This window comes from Grampus griseus, assembly GCF_964374135.1.
Source record: "Grampus griseus genome assembly, chromosome: 10".
NCBI lineage: Eukaryota > Metazoa > Chordata > Mammalia > Artiodactyla > Delphinidae > Grampus > Grampus griseus.
This window is the reverse complement of record NC_139004.1, coordinates 98639437-98660870: the sequence shown is the minus strand read 5'-3', so window position 1 is coordinate 98660870 and position 21434 is coordinate 98639437. Positions and strand designations below refer to the sequence as shown.

The following is a 21434-nucleotide window of genomic DNA, read 5'->3' as shown; positions in this document are numbered from 1 at the left end:
GGTCGGGTGTTTGGAGACTGGGGGTGAGGAGAGGAGGGGATGGAATTCCAGGGGAAGCAGTTGACAAGGACAGGTGTGCAGATGGCCACGTGTCCATGTGGGTGTGCTGCTTTCCGGCTCGAGCCTAGCCGTTTGCTCCGTGTGGCCTGCGGGATGAAGTCCACACTCTTTCCTGAGTGTGGCCAGTGAAACTGGCCGCTCTGGAACTTCCATGCAGGGCCGCTTCTGTGGGGGCAGTCTGATTGGAAGCGGGCGGAGGGAGGGCTCACGGACTTGATTGGCGCCCGCCTGCATAGCAAACTAAGTTTTTACTCACAGTCATTGATTTGAGGGGGCCTTGGAGGCGCTAAAGCCTTTGTACGACCCAAGTCTAAGCTGTCCCCCTTACACCACTGTCTGTGGGGCTTTCTTTTCTCTGCCTTGTCCTCTCCTGTGCTTTCACCGGCCCTGTGCGCTCCAGCAGCTCAGGGGTGCCATGCTGTTTCCCACCACCCTGTGCCCACTGGCAAACTCCTACTCATCCTTCAACACCCAGCTGGAGTGCACTCGGATCCACTAAGCCTCTCCAAAGGCCTGTAACCTTGGCCAAGTTGCCAAGCCACTTTTTGCTTCCATTTTCTCTTCTGAAAGGTAAGACTAATAATAGAGCCTACTCCACAGGTAATTAGGAAGATGAAATGAAATTCGTGCACATAATGCTGTTGGGATACCTCTTGGCCCCAAGGAAATGCTCCTGAATGGTTACCCATCCTCCTGATTATTCATTTCAGGCAGAGGTGGGTGGCAGGCTCCCTCCTCTGCTTCCTGGGCACTAACATGCAAGTCTTTTACTAACAATAAATTACAGGGGAGAAGCTGTAAATTCCCTGAAAAGTCTGCAGTATGGCCACAGCTGTACAGATAAGGCTGTTCCCTGTGTTAAAGGGGTTGGGTGGTGGGGTTCACAGTCACCTGTTTTAATAGTCACTCCAGGGAGTCTGTCTGAGGAAGGAGATTCGATTAAGTGACTTAAGGGCCCCTGAGAATGTAAGACCTTTCCTGCCCACAGGAGCTTCGTCTGCCCAGGTGCCTGGTGTGGGTAGAGGGAGCGGATGGGGTGAGCTGAGGGGGACTGTGGTGGAGCCAGAAATGGACCTGGTGTCCCTGCTCTTCCCTCCACAGCCCATCGTGGCTCTAAACCAGCTCTGCTCCCACCCGAGGTCCTCGAGAAAGTCTGGGGGGCCCTTTGCCTCAACGCACTAAGGATCCTTCATTAAACTCCTGGGGAAACCAGACTTCCTGCTACGGCCAAGATCTCTCAGAATTAAGATTTATTTCAGGACACACCTCAGGGGCATAAGGAGAAACTGTTTAAATATAATTGTACACGGCTTTAGACGTGCCAGCTTCCTCAGCAGTCCTTGAACCTTGTTCCATTTAAAACTTTCCATCTTTTCGAGTGCAGACCTGATGTACGTCACTTGATGTTTTGGGGTTACGTACGCCCCTGTACACGCAGGAGGAAAACATTTGAATTTGTGTTCGTTGTTGTGGTTCTACTGTGCGTAACCGATCCCAGGTATCTGGCCCTCGGCAGGCCACCTCGTGTCCCTCACAGCCGCCTGTCCTCGGGGCCCAGCCCCTCGCTGTTTGCGCACCTGAGCTCAGCTGCCCTTTGAAGTGGAGGGCAGGCCTTTCATCTGCCTTCATTTTCACTTAACGACAGCCCAGCCTTTGATCCGCTCCATTTTCCTCTTTCTTTTGCTTCTTAATGAGTCACTTGGAGGTGAGGAGAGACCTGAAGTATGGGCCCCCAAAGGTCACAACTTTTTAAGCACAATGGTTGTTTGACCTTCATATCTTAAGCAAACATGCCCCAGGGAGTCAGCCCTCCTTGGCCTCCCATTGATAAAATTCGCTTACCGGGATAATGTAAACTTAAAAGGAGAGGTTGGGGAGGGGAGCAAGAAGTAGAAGGAAAATGTCAACAGCACACGCCCCCAGCATTTGAAGTTGTTTCATTTGGGGGACCTCCCCGCCTTCACACTGAGCAGCAAGTGGGCGTTTTGGGTTTTGGAAACACATTAAATTCTACCTGCCCATGGAATATTTGTTTTCAGATGAACTTTTAGGACATTTTAGATTAGTATCTAACAGTATCTTTTCTTGGAACTTGGTGAAGATACAACAAGTTCTCCTTGGTTGGATATAGTTTTTATCAGCATCTTGTAAGATTTCATAAGGAAATCAAAGATTTCCAACTAATATGAAAACCTAGGGGACAGATTTGCAGTAGTCCCTTCAGAAAGCAGCTCTCACATTCCCATATTCTTTGGTTGTGCTGTACACCATGACTATGCATTTTTCTTAATATGAAAGAAAAATATGTTTCGACATTAAATACTCTTTTGTATGTGTGAAATTAGCTGTGTGCCTCTCCAGTAAGTGTTTTAGTGCTGTTTCAAGCTGGCCAGTATACTTTGAGACTTCAGTTTCAATAGTCTCTTCGTTTGCAGTTGGGGAATGCAAACATCTTTTAATAATAGCTTATGCAAACTATAACTGTTGAAATAAGTTTGTACGTAAAAGGACTCCGAAGTATACTGGGTGCTGTGAAAAAACCAGCATAACTGTATGTTAGCTTGGCATCCACTTAGTGAATGATGGCATGTGGTAATTTTTTTGGGATTGGTTTATTTTAACATAGGGTAAGTTCCATACGAGTCTGCTTTAAATGACCATTCCAAATTTTTCTTTTATGAATATGCATTATTATTTGAGGTATTTGATAGTTGTTCTTCACAACTCAGTTGTTACCCAGAAAATATCTATTGAATGAATGTCAATTAATCGTGGGTAATCGGAAGCTGTTAGCACAATCCCTGCCACTAAAACTCTGGACGTCAACATTATTTTACTTCAAGGAAATTTGGTATGCTGATTTTTTTTTTCTCCAACAACAAAAATAATCTTATTAGAATATTAAAAGTGTCCACTGACAGTGGATGTAGAAGGTTAATTAAACTTTGTTAGATCAACCTGTGGAACTTAACATACGGAGTTATACTGCTAATTCAATCTTTATTTTCCCTCTTATGTGTTGATAAGTCAGAAAAAATGTAGCTCTCTGGCTTCTTCAATTCATTTTAGTTTCTCAACTTATGAAGAAGCAAAGATCAGCGAGTGTTGAGGGAATGATTAGGAAGAAGATGAGGGTGGCCTGTTTTGAAAGGATCAGGTGAAGGTACAGGCTGAAACACTGTCCAGTTCTCTGATCGTCCCTTAAAATGTCCCTTGGACTGGCCTCTTCTCGCCCCTCATGGGTATGAACATTGGTGCCCCGCCCCCGATGCATTGCTGCCCTGCCCCCTGGCTCAGGTGTGTCCATCCGAGCAACTCAGCATCATCAGACCACCCTTCTCTGAAGCTCTTCTTCCGCTGTGTGAGCACTCACAGAGGCTCTGTCCAGTTGTCTGCCGTCAGGTCTGAACTCTGCCTGTGCTCAGAGCCCTTTATTATCTGACCCATCTATCTGTTTAGCCAGTTACTCTTAACCAACAGAAGAAACGAGCCCTTTGTTCCAGTTAGATTGATCTCACACACACATGACGACGCCTTTCCTGCTTTCTGCCTTTATGTGTGTAGCTGTCCCCACCTGGAATGCCCATTCCCACCATTTCCAAGTGTCCAAATCCTACCTGTTTTTGCAGTTCCACTCCTGACTAGATTATTAGAGCTAGAATTGATATCTTCCTCATCTAAAATGTTCATAGCTTCTCTGTGTTCCTTTTTACATGTAATGAGTTTATTTTTATCTTGAAATTAATATTTGAAAACTTTCTCCATTTTAATTCCTAATATGGTAATTATTGATAGAAATTATGTAAGCAAAAGTTCTTTGTGGTCCTCGGTAATTTTTTTTTTTTTTTTTGGTAACAGCTTTATTGAGATATGATGCGTATACCATACAGTTCACCCACTTAAAGAGCATCTCTTTTGTTTTGGCATTTACGTTCTTCCTTCTGATTATTTATCACCGTGACTTAACACTCCTACTGGAACTATGGTTCGTGAGGCAAAGACCAGATCTCAGACATTTTTGTGTTCCCCTTAGTGTTGGGCATAGTGCTACAAACATACCAGGCACTAAAATGCCTTTGAACGATCCACGTTTCCTCTTTTCTTCTGCCAGTTCTAAATTCCATACCTTCTTTAGGTGGGACTAGATTCAGCAATTAGCAGCTAGCCTTTAAAATAAGGGCTGGTATGTCAATTTCCAGGGCGCTTCGGCAGGGATGCTAGTTTCACTTAACTATCATTTGGGAATGAGGAGTATCTCAAGAAGAGAACTTGGATGGCAGCTTTCAGAGCAAAGGATAATGCGCTAGGGTTTGCCCAGCGAACTTGCCAGGTGACGGGGAGACGGAAGAGTGTTCACAGCCTGAGTGAACAGCGTGAGCGGTGTAGCCTGGGAGGAGTTCGTTTGACAGGAAAGAGAGGGGTGAGGCTAGAGGGTTGGGCTGTGGAGGTCTCTACCACCAGGTTGCGAACTCTTAGACTTTATTTCAGCGATCGAATCCATCAGGGTCTTTAAACTCTCATGGTGGAAGGCTGGGTGACCATGTTGAAGGACTTTCTGCCAAGGTATGTGGTGATATGAGAGGGATAATTGAGAGGGTGAAGTTAGTGCCAATAGCTTTTATTTGCCCGAACTGTACAAGCTCCTAACACAGCATTATGTTTATTGAATGCCTAGTGTATTTCAGGAAGTGCATAAGCCAATCCCTGATCGTGTCAGGTGTTTTCTTATATTTTTCTTTCACTGTCTTTTATGTAAAAATGCTGCGTGTCCCATGTCAGACCTGTGCCGATTTGTAATCCGTGGGAGGGGGGCGCCATGTTTTATCCAGCTTAACTCTAGTCTCTTGCAGAACAAATAAAAAGTGCTTAATAATGAGCAAGAGATTGAGAGGGAGTGACAAGATGCTCACCCCCATATTACTATGAAAGGGAAAGATTACTTTTTTAGGATAGAGAAATTCTGTGGGCATCACTGTAACCAAGTACTCAAGTTTAGTGGCACCTGCATTGGGACACAGTGGCATCAGGTGCCTTTGATGTGATGCCACGTACTCTTGCCGAAAATGTTCACCTCAGATCGAATCATGAGGAAATGATCAGATCACCAAAAATTGTAGGGCAGTTAATTGGTCTGGATTATTTAAATACACCAATGTCACGGAAGAGGAAGAAAGATAGAAAAAGTTCCTTTAGGAAAGTAAAGAGATGCAGCTATGCAGCTGCTTCCCACTAGCTATCTATTTTGAATTTGGTAGTGTCAGTGCTACTCTCTCACTTTGTCCCAGCTTACCCTTCCCCCTCCCCGTGTCCTTAAGTCCATTCTCTACGTCTGTGTCTTTATTCCTGTCCTGCCCCTAGTTTCATCAGAACCATTTTTTTAAATTCCATGTATATGTGTGTTAGCATATGCTGTTTGTTTTTCTCTTTCTGACTTACTTCACTCTGTATGACAGACTGTGGGTCCATCCACCTCACTACAAATAACTCAGTTTTGTTTCTTTTTATGGCTGAGTAATATTCCATTGTATATATCTGCCACATCTTCTTTATCCATTCATCTGTCGATGGACACTTAGGTTGCTTCCATGTCTTGGCTATTGTAAATAGAGCTGCAGTGAACATTGTGGTACACGTCTCTTTCTGAATTATGGCCTTCTCAGGGTATATGCCCAGTAGGGGGATTGCTCAATCATACAGTAGCAGGCTTTGTGACCACCTAGAGGGGTGGGATAGGGAGGGTGGGAGGGAGGTGCAAGAGGGAGGGGATATGGTGGTATATGTATACATATAGCTGATTCACTTTGTTATGCAGCAGAAACTAACACACCATTGTAAAGCAATTATACCCTAGTAAAGGTGTTAAAAAAAAAAAAGACACTGATGAAAGAAATTAAAGACGATACAAACAGATGGGGGATATGCCATGTTCTTGGATTGGAAGAATCAGCATTGTGAAAATGACTATACTGCCCAAAGCAATCTACAGATTCAATGTAATCCCTATCAAACTACCACTGGCATCTTTCACAGAACTAGAACAAAAAAATTCAGTTTGTATGGAAACACAAAAGACCCTGAAGAGCCAAAGCAATCTTGAGAAAGAAGAACGAGCTGGAGGAATCAGGCTCCCTGACTTCAGACTATACTACAAAGCTACAGTAATCAAGACAGTATGGTACTGGCACAAAAACAGGAATATAGATCAATGGAATAGGATACACAGCCCAGAGATAAACCCACGCACATATGGTCACCTTATCTTTGATAAAGGAGGCAAGAATATAGAATATACAATGGAGAAAAGACAGCCTCTTCAATAAGTGGTGCTGAGAAAACTGGACAGCTGCATGTAAAGGAATGAAATTGGAACACTCACTAACACCATACACAAAAATAAACTCAAAATGGATTAAAGACCTAAATGTAAGGCCAGACACTATAAAACTCTTAGAGGAAAACATAGGCAGAACACTCTATGACATAAATCACAGCAAGATCCTTTTTGACCCACCTCCTAGAGAAATGGAAATAAAAACAAAAATAAACAAATGGGACCTAATGAAATTGAAAAGCTTTTGCACAGCAAAGGAAACCATAAACTAGATGAAAAGACAACCCTCAGTATGGGAGAAAATATTTGCAAATGAAGCAACGTGACAAAGGATTAATGTCGAGAATATATAAGCAACTCATTCAGCTCAATATCAAAAAAAAATCCAATCCAAAAATGGGCAGAAGACCTAAATAGACATTTCCCCAAAGAAGACACACAGATGGCTAAGAAGCACATGCAAAGCTGCTCAACATCACTAATTATTAGAGAAATGCAAATCAAAAGTACAATGAGGTTATCACCTCACACCAGTGAGAATGGCCATCATCAAAAAATCTACAAACAATAAATGCTGGAGAGGGTGTGGAGAAATGGGAACCCTCTTGCACTGTTGGTGGGAATGTAAATTGATTCAGTCACTCTGGAGAACAGTATGGAGGTTCCGTAAAAAACTAAAAATAGAACTACCATATGACCCAGCAATCCCACTACTGGGCAGAAACCCTGAGAAAATCATACTTCAAAAAGAGACATGTACCGGGATTCCCTGGTGGCGCAGTGATTGAGAGTCCGCCTGCCGATGCAGGGGACACGGGTTTGTGCCCCAGTCCGGGAGGATCCCACGTGCTGCGGAGCGGCTGGGCCCGTGAGCCATGGCCGCTGAGCCTGCGCGTCTGGAGCCTGTGCTCCGCAACGGGAGAGGCCACAACAGTGAGAGGCCCGCGTACCGCAAAAAAAAAAAAAAAAAAGAGACATGTACCACAGTGTTCATTGCAGCACTATTTACAGTAATCAGGACATGGAAGCAACCTAAGTGTCCATCAACAGATGAGTGGATATGGCACATATACACAATGGAATATTACTCAGCCATAAAGAGGAACGAAACTGAGTTATTTGTAATGAGGTGGATGGACCTGGAGTCTGTCATACAGAGTGAAGTAAGTCAGAAAGAGAAAAAGAAATACCGTATGCTGACACATATATGTGGAATCTGAAAAAAAAAAAAGGTTCTGATGAACCTAGGGACAGGACAGGAATATAGACGCAGACGTAGAGAATGGACTTAAGGACACGGGCAGGGGGAAGGGTAAGCTGGGACGAAGTGAGAGAGTGGCATGGACATATATACAGTACCAAATGTAAAATAGATAGCTAGTGGGAAGCAGCTGCATAGCACAGGGAGGCCAGCTCGGTGCTTTGTGACCACCTAGAGGGGTGGGATAGGGAGGGTGGAGGGAGACGCAAGAGGGAGGGGATATGGGGATATATGTATACATACAGCTGATCCACTTTGTTATGCAGCAGAAAGTAACACAACATTGTAAAGCAGTTATACTCCAATAAAGATGTTTTTTAAAAATTCCACAAATGAAAAAGAAAGAAAATAAAGAGATGCAACAAGTCCATCGACCAGTGTGTGATTGAATCCTGGATTCTCTCCACTACCTCCCCCCAGAAGGGATAGTTCAGTTGAGGAAATTTGAACCTGGATTGGGTATTAGATAATGATGATATATGAACTTGAACTTGCTTGGGTGTGATGATGGTTCTGTGTCTGTGAAGGAGAGTGCCTTCACTAGTAGAAGACACTTGAAGTATTTGGGGTACGATGTGATGCCTGCAAGGTACCTTAAAAATCATAGCAATTATAGTTTAAAAGGTGCACGTGTGTAGACAGACGAGCTGAATCAAAGGGAGGGGAATGGGATGCTCACTTAGTAAACTTTTCGGTAGCTTTAAAATTATTTAAGAATTGGAAAAAATAAACTTATGTACTTGGGCACTTGGCTGTTTGAGTGATAAGGCTGGCAGAACCGTGCTTTAACTGGCTCGTTTTACCAGTCTTCACGGTGATTAGGCCCTTGGATCACGTGTGTGCCTGAGTGCCCAGAGCTGCTTTCACTCTCAGTATTGTGGAGTCTTTGAACTTTGTGTCCTATTTTAATCCTTGGAAAAATCACTCTGGCTTCTGAAGCCAGCTCACTGAGCAGCAGTAAGTAATCCAGTGGGTTGCTGCCTCTCTGTGGGTTGGCGGAATGGCTTTCTGAGACGTCGGACTCAGGATGTTCGTCATGTCCCAGCGACCTGCCGGCTTCCACGCTGGAAGGGGTTTGGAGCTGATGTGAGATTCCGTGTTTGGGGTAGGTCGGCCCATCTGTGGCCTTCAGGAGTTCATACGCCCGTTTATGTGTGAATTCTGAGTTGGTTCCTGGGAGCCTCATCTTTTTCCTCCAGGTCTGGACTAGAATTTATTGCAGAGAACAAGACTGCCTGCCTGTCTGGTGAGAGACAGCAGCAAACACGATGGGACGGCTCAGGAATCTGTAGTTTGGGAGCTGGAGCCGGGCAGACTCCAGCCGGTGGTATCAGAAGAGGTGCTCTTGGGCGGCTGGCCGCCTTGAGATGGCATGTTGAAAGTGGAGATGACTCAATTGGTCAGGAGGAATTCTAGTGGGGGGAAAGGCGTCTGGAAACAAGCAAACGAGGGGAGGCTGTGTGTGTGTGTGGGGGGGGCGCTAGAGCACCTGCCACTGTGCCAAGTGTCCAGTTTAACCCTTAAGATAGATCTGGGCCTCCGTGTGGGTTCACGTGGTCCTTTTCACACACGTGGAAACAGTCACAGGCAGTCAGGTAGCTGCCCCAAGATCCCCCACTGGCTCTTGGTGGAGCAGGTTTGGAAGGTATCTGACCTGTGCTCCTGGCGCTGTGTCTGATTTTCGACTAGTTGGTGGAAACCGTGCATGTGCTAACCTCTCGTGAACAGTGGGAGCGACCCTGGAGTAGTTCCTTTGCCCCCATCATTTCATCCTCTGGGTTGGAGTCGTATCAAAGGATGGAATTGAACAGATGGCCCGTGCAGGGCTGGGAACTTCCTGTGCGTTTTCACTGGTTCTCACAAAAGAAGCTCTCAAGGTAGATGAAGAAATAGAGGCTCGAGAGAGATGAAGGGACTTTGCCAAGATCACACCTTTGACCCCAAAGCCCACCACGTCTCTCTGCACTGGGCCAGCGTGGTCGGGGACACAGAAACGAGTCACGGGGCCGCACTCTGACCACACGCAGCTGGGACAAAGAGGATGGGACCCAGGCAAGCTCGAGAGTAGCCAGGGTGTGAGAAGTCCATTCTAGAGGGTCAGTGTGATGGGACGTCAGAGGAAGGAACGTTTCGTTTTCCAGTGTCTCCTTCCACTCCCCAAACTCTCTTTTTCCTCCTTCAGTGGTCAGTGACTGATTCTTAGGTTCAAAACTCCCAGGGCCTCTGGCCCCGGTCATACCCTCTAGAATTCCCTTAAATTTAAGAATGTTTTGACAGTGCCGATACTAGCCTGTTACCTTAGATGTTTAACCTGTTGCATGCCAAAGGGCTGGAAGAGGGAGTTGCTTAGGGTATTTTTACCCACTTATATAATACGTTGAAGAGGTGGTACCTTCCCCAGGTGGCTCTCCTGTTGAAGAGGTTAGGACAGCCTCTTTCTTGCTTCACGTCGTTCAGCGATTCCTTCTGTAAGCTCTACTCGAAAGAAAGTCGAGTCCCCAGCAGAGTGCCTGATTCCAATACCACCTGCAGACACTTTGCTTTCATAATTCTCTTTTTTTATTAACAGAAACATGTTACAAAAGTAAATTTGCTAGTAAACATAGTGAAGAATTTCTGGCGGGCTTAGAGAGTGTTTTCCATTAAGGAGGGTTCTGTGCACTTGGCATCCAAGGTACTTGAACTGCTCTTATCTCCTTGGGGTTCACGGGTCATGGGTCAGTGCTGGGGCCTCAGACAGGGACATGTGAGGGCGTGTGACTCACTGTACTGATGTTCTAATATCCAGGCAGACACCATACAGTAGAAGCAGGGCTTGTACTTTCAGACTCAGCTTCTCTGATTTACTCTGAACCCTCTGCAGCTCCCGTCAGAGCCACAGTCTGGGGTTTGAGGACCAAGAACAGACGCCGGTGTGGTTACTAGGTCTGGCTCAGGAAACCAAGGATGCGAACGGGTGTTCAGTCCTATTAAATCCCAGTTATGATTTATGAAGCCAAAACCCAACCTAGCGCTGAGATCTGTGGCTCTTCAGCCTGATTTTCTCACTGTTGTGGTACCTGAAATTTTCTTTAAGCCGAGATGATATATATGTGGTATATATGTATAGATGATATAGATAGTAAGATTAATCTGAGTTCTCTTACTTTGTGATAATTTCACCCAGGTTAGTATTACATAATCTGTGAAGGTACAGTTCAGGTATAAAGTGAACTCAGTAAGGGAAATGAGATTGCACGGTTTTTTTTTTTAAACCCTGAGCACAACACAGTTATTTTAAATGATGCAGAACTTGCTAATTCAATGAATAGCAACATATGGATGCGAATATAACAATTTTTAATTTACTTTATTTTCAGTTAGTGCTTTTTGATACCAGATTAACCTTTCTCTTCACCTTATTAAAACATCTTATTGTGTATTTAGAATGTATATTGGGAATTATAGACATCTTACCATTTCTTTGGGATTGTCTTTTTACCCTTTCTCCTCTTGCTCCTGGAGAATTCCAGGTGTTTAAAACCGTTAGGAACTGTCTACACCGTCCACCCCTGGCGCACCGGCAGCTTCGGCACTGTCTGGGAGCAGCCTGGGTGAGACCCCCGCCTGGTCTCCTCGACCCTCCCCTTCACTTGTGCTTTCCAGAGAGAGCCCTGGTCTCTCCTGTGCGTTTGTTCTCGCTGAGACACAGCCTGAGTCTCTCTGCACTTCTCCTGGTACGGAGCCAGGGCTCCCCTTGCCCTCTGTGCCAGCCCACGGGTCTCGTCCCCTCCTGGGTAGGTTCTAATCTGGAAGTGGCCTCCAGGCGTTAAATTGCTTCCATTTCTCCACTTATATGAGGTACCTAGAATAGTCAAATTCATAGAGTCGGAAAGTACATTGGTAGATGCCTGGGGCCGGGGGTTGGGGGCGGGGGAATGGGGAGTTAGTGTTTAACGGGGACAGAGTTTCAGTTTAGGAAGGTGAAAAATTCAGGAGATGGATGACGGTGAGAGCTGTACAATGTGAATGCACTTAGTGCCACTGAACCCTACAGTTAAATAAGGTTCAAATAGTATGTTTTATATTATGTGACTTTTACCACAATAAAAAAAACTTAAAAAAATATTGCTTCCATCTCGACCAGTCCCACTAGATCAGGTCAGTCAGGATAGACCAAGCGGTGGAAGCTGTTAGGTCCCAAAGTGAAGAGCTTTATCCTTTGTGTCAGACCCAGGTTTCAGCCCTGTCCCTGCCTTCCCTGCTTCCTCCCTTTCTTCCCTCCTATGTTAGTTAGCTGGGGCTGTGGGATCATAGTACCCCAGACTGGGGGCTTACACAGCAGGCATCTATTCTCACAGTTTTGGAGGCTGGACTTAGAAAGATCAAGGTGTCCGCAGGGTTGGTTTCTCCTGAGGCCCCTCCTCTTGGCTCGTAGATGTCCATCTTCATGTTTCCATGGTCTTTCCTCTGTGTGTGTACTTGTCTGTGTCCTAATCTCCTCTTATGAGGACACTGGTCCTGTTGGATTGGGGCCCACCCATAGGACCCTATCTCTACATACAGTCACATTCTGAGTACTGGGGTTAGGATTGCAACATATGAATTTGGGGGGCACAGTTCAGCGCATGAGTCCCCCTTCCCGCCCTCACCCTGCATGCCTCCTCTTCCTCTCCCTTCCCTTCCACTCTCTTTCCTACTTCCTCCCGTCAAGTGTCTTCTTCCCACTCCTCTTCCTTAACCTGTAACCTGTAAACATCCTGCACAGCTAGAAGGATATGAAAGCTAGGAACGCAAAATGCCAGGTGTCTCCTTCCAGCCCTTCAATCAGTCAGTCTTGTGACTTGAGCTATTCACCCATTGTTATTATTTTTTTTAATATTTATTTTGCTGCGTCGGGTCTTAGTTGTGGCACGCCGGGTCTTAGTTGCCCCACGGCACGTGGGATCTTAGTTCCCTGACCAGGGGTCAAGTTGGCATCCTCTGCATTGCAGGATGGATTCTTACCCACTGGACCACCAGGGAAGTCCCTTCACCCATTCTTGAAACACGACTCTCCTTGGCTGCAGGATGGGAGTTATTCTTCCTCTCTTCCCTTACAGGACTATAGTCAGGGAAACCCAGAATACCAGCTCGGATTTTTAAATGCTTTTAAAGTAAAATATGCTGATATAAGATAGAAGAAAGCTCTGACAAAGTGTAATGTCTACAAGATTATCTGGAGTACTTGAAATTCTGATTAAAACAGTGTGCGTTTTAACTCCGCAAGTTTTACTGTGGTGGTGTTATCCTTAATTGTATTAGTAGCAGTCAGTCATACAGGTTGTGGTTGTTTCTGTTTTTTTTCTCTCTTAACAATCTCATTGTTGCTCTAAAGAAAAGGTGAGAGCTGCTGAAACCAAGCTCAGTTCGGGGGTCTGGCCTAGCCTCCCCTGAGCGCCCTGACCCTGGCTGACTGGACAAGAGTGACCTTTAGCTGAGGTTTGGCCTCCAGATGTACGATCGGGCTGCGGGTTTAGAGCCGTGAGTCTAGGGTGACAGTGGGGAGGGCACTTGGCGGGGCACCCCGAGCGGAGGTGGGCGGGGGCCCCGTCACTGAGCCATGAAATCCTTGCGCCGCTTGCAGACGCTACGTCACATCTTTTATCTCCGCTGGCTCTCCTGGGTGTCATCGTATTGCCTAACAGCCTTCCTTTTTAGAGAAAAGAAAAAAGTCAAGAATAGCCACAAGTTGGACTGTTTGAAAGAGGCTGACTTCTCTGTCTTCTCCCCAGCTGCTGGTCCGTGAGACAAAGAAGTATTCTTTGAAAGAAAATGAATAGGCCCCGGCTGCCGGGGCTTGGGAGATGGGAGACGGGTTGTGAAATGTAGAGTGCGTTTGTTTTATCAGGTGCTCCCCTGCCAGCAGGGTGATGTCAGTCTGTCGCCGTGGGCTGTGGTCACACAGGAGACGGATCCCACAGCTGGGCAGCTGGCTTGGGGGACTGAGCCGTAGTTTTACTTCTTTGGTTTACGTTTAGAAACAATAAAAGGGGTGAGGAGGAGAGTAGAACGTAAAATCTTGGACACAGCAGAGATTTAAATTGTGGCAGAAAGCTCTCCGTTGGGCAAGGCATGGAGATTTTTGTGAAAAATCCTTAGAAGTTATAGCAAGAGACCCCTTAGTATAGCTGTCCCTTCCCCTTTCCCAAAAACACAGACATTGTCATTTCAGCCTTGTGCTGTCTAACCTCCATAAAACGACAATAAATGCCCTTATTTTGATTCATTTCCCCCGAGTCATGCCCACCTTAAGTGCAGCCACAAATCCCCGTCTGGCCTTTGGCCCACAGAGCTGATGGAGGCGTTGTGACGGGGGTTGAGCCCAGTTCTGACACCGCCCCTGCTTTGTCCCGGGACCCGTCCGTCCCTCTGAAACCGGATCAGTTGTCTCCGCTCCATGGTGAAGGTCTTAGTCTCTGCCATTCAGCTCAGTAAAAGTCAAGTCTGCGCTTTGTGGACCACATTGCCTTTATCTCAGGCTTCAGTTGACTAAGGACAACTTTCTCGTAGCACTGGAATAAGTAAATGAAGCCGGGACACTGGGACTGAGAAGGGTGCTTGGTTTTTAACTAAATCTCCTTCAACTATGAGGTGAGCTTTGAGTCAGGATTTCTTAGTTGAACCAGCTTTTGCTCCCACCATGTCAAGGGTGTCCTGTAAAAGTTGACTATTTCTCTATCAACCACCTTTGGAAGATGTACCTTATGGACAATGTAGATTTGAGAGCCAAAGGTAGGCCTTCAAGATGAGCTAATGGAACCAGTGAATTTTACAAATGAAGAAATCAGGGCTGAAGAGACAGGTGCTGTTTTGAAGGCCCTCCAGTCAGGTTCTGTATTGGGTCCAGTCTAAGATGAACCACTGTGTCATGTCCGCCAAAGAAAAACAGTCCTATCAAAATATGCCACTTGATGATAGACAAACTTCAGTTTTAGCTGTATTATAATGTAGGGAATAAGGGGTCTTAGAAGCTTCTAAATATGGCAAGAATGGGATTCTGAAACTAGGCTGCAGATTCCTGTGGGTCTCATCCCTCTGCCTTGGTCTCTCTTCTCCCACTCCATTTCTGACTTTGACAGCAGGATTTTCCTTCTGCTATTTCAGCAGAATCATTCTATAGCACATCATAAAGCTAAGTGGTTTTCTTTTTTCTTTCTCTCTGTTAAACTTTTTTAAATTGAAATTAATATATGCTGATTCTTGTGAAATCTTGGGCCCAAATCCTTGCTCATCTTCAAAATTGGGAGAAACATTTAAGGAATATATATATATATATATATTTTTTTTTGCGGTACGCGGGCCTCTCACTGTTGTGGCCTCTCCCGTTGCGGAGCACAGGCTCCGGATGCGCAGGCTCAGCGACCATGGCTCACGGGCCCAGCTGCTCCGCTGCATGTGGGATCTTCTCGGACCGGGGCACGAACCCGTGTCCCCTGCATCGGCAGGCAGACTCTCAACCACTGCGCCACCAGGGAAGCCCTTTAAGGAATATTTTTGATCCATATACTAGAACTGCTACCATGACTAAAAACAGCAATTAAGTAAATTTTTTGTATCCATTAGGCATTGTTCTGCAGCATCACATACCTGGATAGGATTATCTTCTGTTGAAAAGGCCAGATACATTTTAAAAGTTGAGCTTCTTTAGTTATAATTGTAACTTAAAAAAAAAACGTTAAATTGACAGTTGTAGCTAAGCCAACTCGAGAAACTTAAAATACTGGGTTCCTCAGCTCAAACTCCCTCCTCTTGTTTGTTCTTGACAAAGAAAGATCATTTCTCCCTTTTCAATTACCAAACCATTGTGAGATTTAGAATACACATGAGCACAAAAGAAAGAAGTCTTTTATACACCAAGATAAGTTCCTTCTGGTGTGTATTTTTTTCCCTTCCCTGCTTGTGGTCAGGGTCTGTATAAATTTCATCATTTGTTTTTCTGACAGCGCTTTGCACAGCCTTCGGCATGTAATAGACACTCAAACACAATCTGATTAAAAGCTGAGCTGGAGCTTAATAGGACTCTGATGAATCCAAGTGTCTACATAACCTCAAGCACTTCTGCTTTGATTTGTTTTAACTTGATAAATATTTAGAAAATTATCTGACTGACAGAGAGATATCGCTGTAATAACAAAAGGTTTATTTTTATTTCAGGGAAAATTAATGGATGCTTGTTCTTATTTAACAGTTAATTGTGGAAAAGCCTGAGAGAGAAAAGGATCTCGTAATACTGGGATCTTCTTTCATCTACTTATAAATACAGCTTTATTGAAATATAATTCACGTTACCGTACAATTCACCCATTTAAAGTATACAATTCAGTGGATTTTAGTGTATTCACAGAGCTATGCAACCTTCACCACAATACATTTTAGAACATTTTCTTATCACCCGCAAGAGAAACCCTGCCCTCGGTAGCAGCCGTGTCCCACCCCTCACTTCCCCCAGCCCCCAGCAGCCACTAATCTACTTTCTGTCTCTATGCATTGGCCTTTCCTGGACGTTCCATAGAATGGAACCTGATGGCATGTGGGCTTTTGTGTTGGCTTCTTTCACTCAGCGTACTGTATTCTAGGTTCATCCATGTCGTAGCGTGAACCAGTACTTCATTCCTTCTTGTAGCTGAATAACATTCCATCGTATGGCTATACCACATTTTTTATATCTGTTCGTTGTTGATGGATATTCGGGTTTTGGGCTATAATGAATAATGCTGCTGTGAACCTTCATGTATAAGTTTTGTGTGAGTATATGTTTTCATTCCTTTTGGATATATACCTGGGGGAGTAGTTGCTGGGTCTGTGTTTAACCATTTGAGGAACTGCCCCAAGTGGTTTTCCCCAGCACCTGCACATTTCACCTTTGCTCCAGGAAGACACGAGGGTTCTAACCTCTTCACATCCTCATCAACACTTGTCCTCTGTCTTTTCATCCTAGCCCTCCTAGTGGCTGCGAGGTGGTGTCTCATCGTGGTTCTGTTTTGTGTTTCCCTGACGTCTAGCGATGTTGAAGATCTTCCCTTGTGCTTCTTGGCGATTCTCTTCTTTGGAGAAAGTTCTTGTGAGATACCTTCCTATTTTTAAATCGGGTTATCTTTCTCTTGTTGAGTTGTAAGCGTTCTTTATATAAATATATCCTTAAATAGATCTTTAAAAATTCCTTATTCTACGTTATCTTTGATCTTTAACATACCTCAAAACTCTATAACCTGGGCACCCCTTGCCTCATTTACTCATTGTCAGTGTATACTAACCATCTGCTGCATGGAATATATTGTGCTCTGTGTTCTAAGGATAGAAAATGAATAAAATGTCCCTTGCTTCAAGGGGCACAGAACAGAGTGGGAAGGGAAGGGCCATAGTGATCAATTTCTGTGGGTATTCAGGAAAAGAGATGACTTTCAGATTGAGGAATCAAGGAAGGCAACCTGATGGAGGTAGCATTTTAAAAGTGGCCTTTGCAGGATGTGTAGGATTCAACACAAGAAGATTAGGGGAAGAACCTGAGTAAAGATCTTTAGTTCTCTGTGGAATGGTGACTAGTCTAGTTTAAACTTTAGGGCTGAAATTTTCAGAGCTTAGTAAGAGGAATACTAGGAACACAGATGAGAAGCATAGCTGGGACCAGGTGTTGACTTTGAGTGCTGAAGCAGTGTGGATAGTGTTTTATCAGTGACTGGCAAGCTCCTGGCTCTTTGGGTAAGGATGGGGTGATGTTCTCACAACGGAGCCTTGGAAGGCTGTGTCTACAGAAGGTATAGGATGAATTGGGGGTGGCGTGATTGAAGGCAGCGCTGCTGTGTTTCTCTCTTGGAAACTGGCACATGCATTAGAAGACAAGAAGGAACTCCTGGGAAAATTATTTAATCTTGTGTTTTCCAAATTTATTTGACCGTGGATTCACTTTTTTTTTACATATAAGATCTGAGGTACGTACTTTGGGTTTTGATGTCTTAGTTCAGTATTTCACAAGTAATAATTTCATAGTAAATGTTGGTTGGTTGGTTGGTTACTTAATTGATTACAGGATTGTGGACCGTAGAATTGGGTCTGAAGGAATATGAGATATTAGCTAGTCTGTCCCCTGGTTGGATGGAGGCCCAGAGGGGGGAAGTACGTGCCCATATTTGCCTGTTTCTACATAAAGGGAGGGTATCCCACAGGTGCCTTGACTCCCAGATCAAATGTACTCCTCGGGCTTCCATGTTGGCACAGTGGATAAGAATCTGCCCGCCAGTGCAGGGGACACAGGTTCGATCCCTGGTCCGGGAAGATCCCACATGCCGCAGAGCAACTAAGACTGTGCGCCACAACTACTGAGCCTGCACTCTAGAGCCCGCGAGCCACAGCTACTGAAGCCCGCGTGCCTAGAGCCCGTGCTCCGCGACAAGAGAAACCGCCGCAGTGAGAAGCCCACGCACCGCAACAAAGAGTAGCCCCCGCTCGCCGCAACTAGAGAAAGCCCACGTGCAGCAACAAAGACTCAGTGCGGCCAAAAACAAATTAAAATAGAGTTTTACTAAAATAATTTTAACCTTGTTTTGCTACGTACACACTGACACCAGCAAATCCTGCTCTACGATACCTGGCGTTGGGCCAGGGCCCTCTCCAGGGGGGCCCGGAGATGAATGAAGGCTGAAGGCGCGTAACTGAGCAGACCTGCCTGCCCTTCTAACTGTGGCTCTTTTCCTCCTGCCCCTGGTTTCTTTGTGCTGAGCCGTGTGTGGGGCTTGCACGGTGTTTAGGAGGAGGTGTTAGCCTGATAGGCAGAGGGCATGGTTCTTGCTATAGTTAACCTGTTCACATGTGACCCCGAGTAGGTGACTCCATCTGTCACACGAGGGAACCCAGCACTAACGGCATGCATGTCCCCGTCATCTCTGGAGGAGCCCCCCTCCCCCCAGGACCACCTGTGGTTCCTTCGTGGGTCCTTCACCTGCCAGGTTCCCGATCTCCAGTGTTTTCAAAGGATTCCTGTGGACTTTCTCTGCCAGACACCAGCAATTCAGTCCTAAGATGAGCAGTGCCTGCATTTGATGAACTTAAATGCAAACAAGCACAAGAACTTGCACGAGGATGGAAACTGCGGAGTGAAGCAGGAATGTTCTCGTTACCCCAAGAGTTTTGCTCTTCACGTGACAGTGATTTCCTGCGTAATGAGTGACTGTTCCTTTTTTGGGGTGATTCGACTTCGTTGATATGGTGGCGATTTTCCATGGCAACTGGCATTGCCACACATCTGGCATCTGATGAAATGGCTCCCAAAGCCCGGGGGTCCTCACAGAGTACTCCTCATCCCACTTACGCTGCCAGGGACGTGGAGAGACGCTGGGTGGAGGGTGCGCTGGCGCTGTGCCTTGCGGATGAGGCTTGATTTGCCGTGGTTGGGTTTCTCAGGGTATCACCAGGGCTCCTCCAGAAGTTAACCGGGTTACTGATGCTCTGTGGAGAAGGAGAGAATGAGAAGGAGGGGCAGCTTTCGAAAGGATATTTTCTAATTTATTAAGGTACAGATATTAGCACTGCTGTTTGTTTGTTTGTTTGTTTAAACCAAAAATGACTTAATACGAAGTAGAGGCCAACCAAAATCCTGCTGAGTTTCTGAGTGTAGCAGGCCAGCATAGGGCTTGTGTTTTAGGTATTTCATTTAAAGTGGAAAGTTCCAGTTTGCTTTGGGGCCAGAATCCTTAAAAGAAATCCTGACTAGAGGTGTATTATGGGTGACTGTATATTTGCTAGTTTATATCTTGCTGACTAAATTGGCAAAATTTTTATTTTTCCTGGTAAACATTAAGAAGGCATTTTTCCCTCCTTTCCCTAACAAAATCGCATTTGTCATATGTGTGTGAAGCAAACGACTGTTAAAACTGTCTACGTATTCTGTGATGATACGAAAATTAGTGGTGGCAAACAAAGATTTCCTTTCTTAGGTACCACAGGCCTCAGATGAAGTCGACTTTATCCTAATGTGACTCTCAAATGGTGACCAAGTGGAAACAAAATTGGTCAGGCCTTAGAGGCCAATATGAAAAGCACAGCAAACAGGTTATTATTTGTGAAAATTTTAGGTACTCAGCCCCCCATGACTTAGAAAGCTTGATGTTTTCTCTTAAAGTAACTATTACTCTTGCTTATAAATTTTAGAAAGTATATAACTATTCTTGTAATGAAAGATTATGCTTATTTTAATTCATAACAAGGCACAAAGTTATCTCTTCGCATGAAGCCTTTCTAAAACGGGAATGAAAGACAGCAAGATGTCGAATCAGATCAAAATGTGAACTCTGATCGTGAGTGTCTGACTTTGAAAATATTTTGAGAACAGCACATGTGCATTAAGCTGGTGACAGATTATCCACAGAAACTTAGTGCTGATAATAATCATATTTTTTAACATGCCATCTTTAGTGTACCGTAAGAAAAAAATAAGTATTTCCCATTAAACAACGTATTTTTGTTTGTTTTAACGTTGGGGGGCAAACATGTGAACTATTAACCCATAAATTTTCCTCATTCTTAAAAAAAATAACATACCAAAGACATAATAAAAGTGTAACAAGCAAGAAAAGTGAGTTTAGTTGTTTAATGAACCCACGGTTAGGTCATCATACTCTTACAGGTTTGTAGTTGAATACCCGAAAATCAAAAGACCTCTGTTGTCTTCAGTTGACTTTTGAGATGGTTTATGGTTGATACGCCCTCTGTCCCCAGTTACTTTATTGCAACTTTTTATTTTAAAGCCCTAAAAAGTTATTGAAGAAATGGTAGGTATGTGACGTGTTGGATGTGTTAGCTCTGGTGGTAACGTTTTGCAATGTATAAGTGTATCAAATCAACACGTTGTTCACCTTAAACTGACACAATGATATATGTCAGTGATATCTCAATAACGCTGGGGCAGAAAAGAGCGACTGTGCTGGGAAACCATGTTTATGTGGAAGGGCTCGCGCTTGGCGGCTCCCCGGGGCCCGGGCGCGTTTTGAGAATGGCAGCCCATCCCGTTGCCAGAAACTTTACCCCGGGAGTCGTTTTGCGAGGGGCCGGGGTGGGGGCGTGTCTCCTGCTTGGTGACACGTGTCTCTCTCTCTCTGCTCAGGTGAAGCTGCTCTCAGGGGGGAGCCCCGGCTGCAGACCCTGCCCGTGGCCTCGGCCCTCACTAGTCACCGCACGGGGCCCCCGCCCATCAGTCCCAGCAAGAGGAAGTTCACCGTGGAGCCCGGCGACGACGAGCTGGACTGTGAAAGTGACCATGCTTCCAAGATGAGTCGCATCTTCGCCCCCCACCTGTAAGTGCCCCCCCTGAAGCGGGTCCTGGGCCACGGTTCTCTTGCCACTCTGTGCCGCTGACTCGGAAGGGGAGAGATGCCCGCTACTCCCCTGCCAGGAGCGGGCACTAAACCGGTGTTAATAGCTCCAGGAGAGGTGACCTCTCATCTCCTTCCGACGCATGTGTGCAGCCATTCGAGTGTGTTCCCCAGAGGAGCTACCTTTCCCTAGAGCGGCTTGGGGACGTTGTCTGGAAGCCTTGGCTTCTCTTGCCTGGTCACTGCCAGCTGCTCGCGCAGGGGGCCGGTCCCCACCGAGTGTCCTTAGGGGCCGGGGCAGTGGCCGAAGGGGCGAGCGCCGGGCCACCGCTGTGAAATGCTGGCTCAGGAGCCCCAGTTGTGCACCTTGAGAGCTAGGTGTGCAGCCGCAGCTGTGTGTCCCACGGTGGGGAGGGCGCTTTTCGTGCTGGGGACGCGCGCGGGGCTGCCCCGCGCG

The 21434-nt window shown here is 45.6% G+C and overlaps 1 protein-coding gene across 1 annotated transcript in view; it reads left to right on the top strand.

Moving 5' to 3' along the window:
* The window catches only part of VGLL4 (vestigial like family member 4), an 81330-nt gene that overhangs the window by 21075 nt on the left and 38821 nt on the right, over window positions 1-21434 (top strand). Inside the window, exon 2 of the mRNA XM_082662774.1 lies at window positions 20770-20959. Within this exon, the coding sequence (XP_082518900.1) occupies window positions 20770-20959 (190 nt within the window). The remainder of the gene's footprint in view (window positions 1-20769; window positions 20960-21434) is intronic.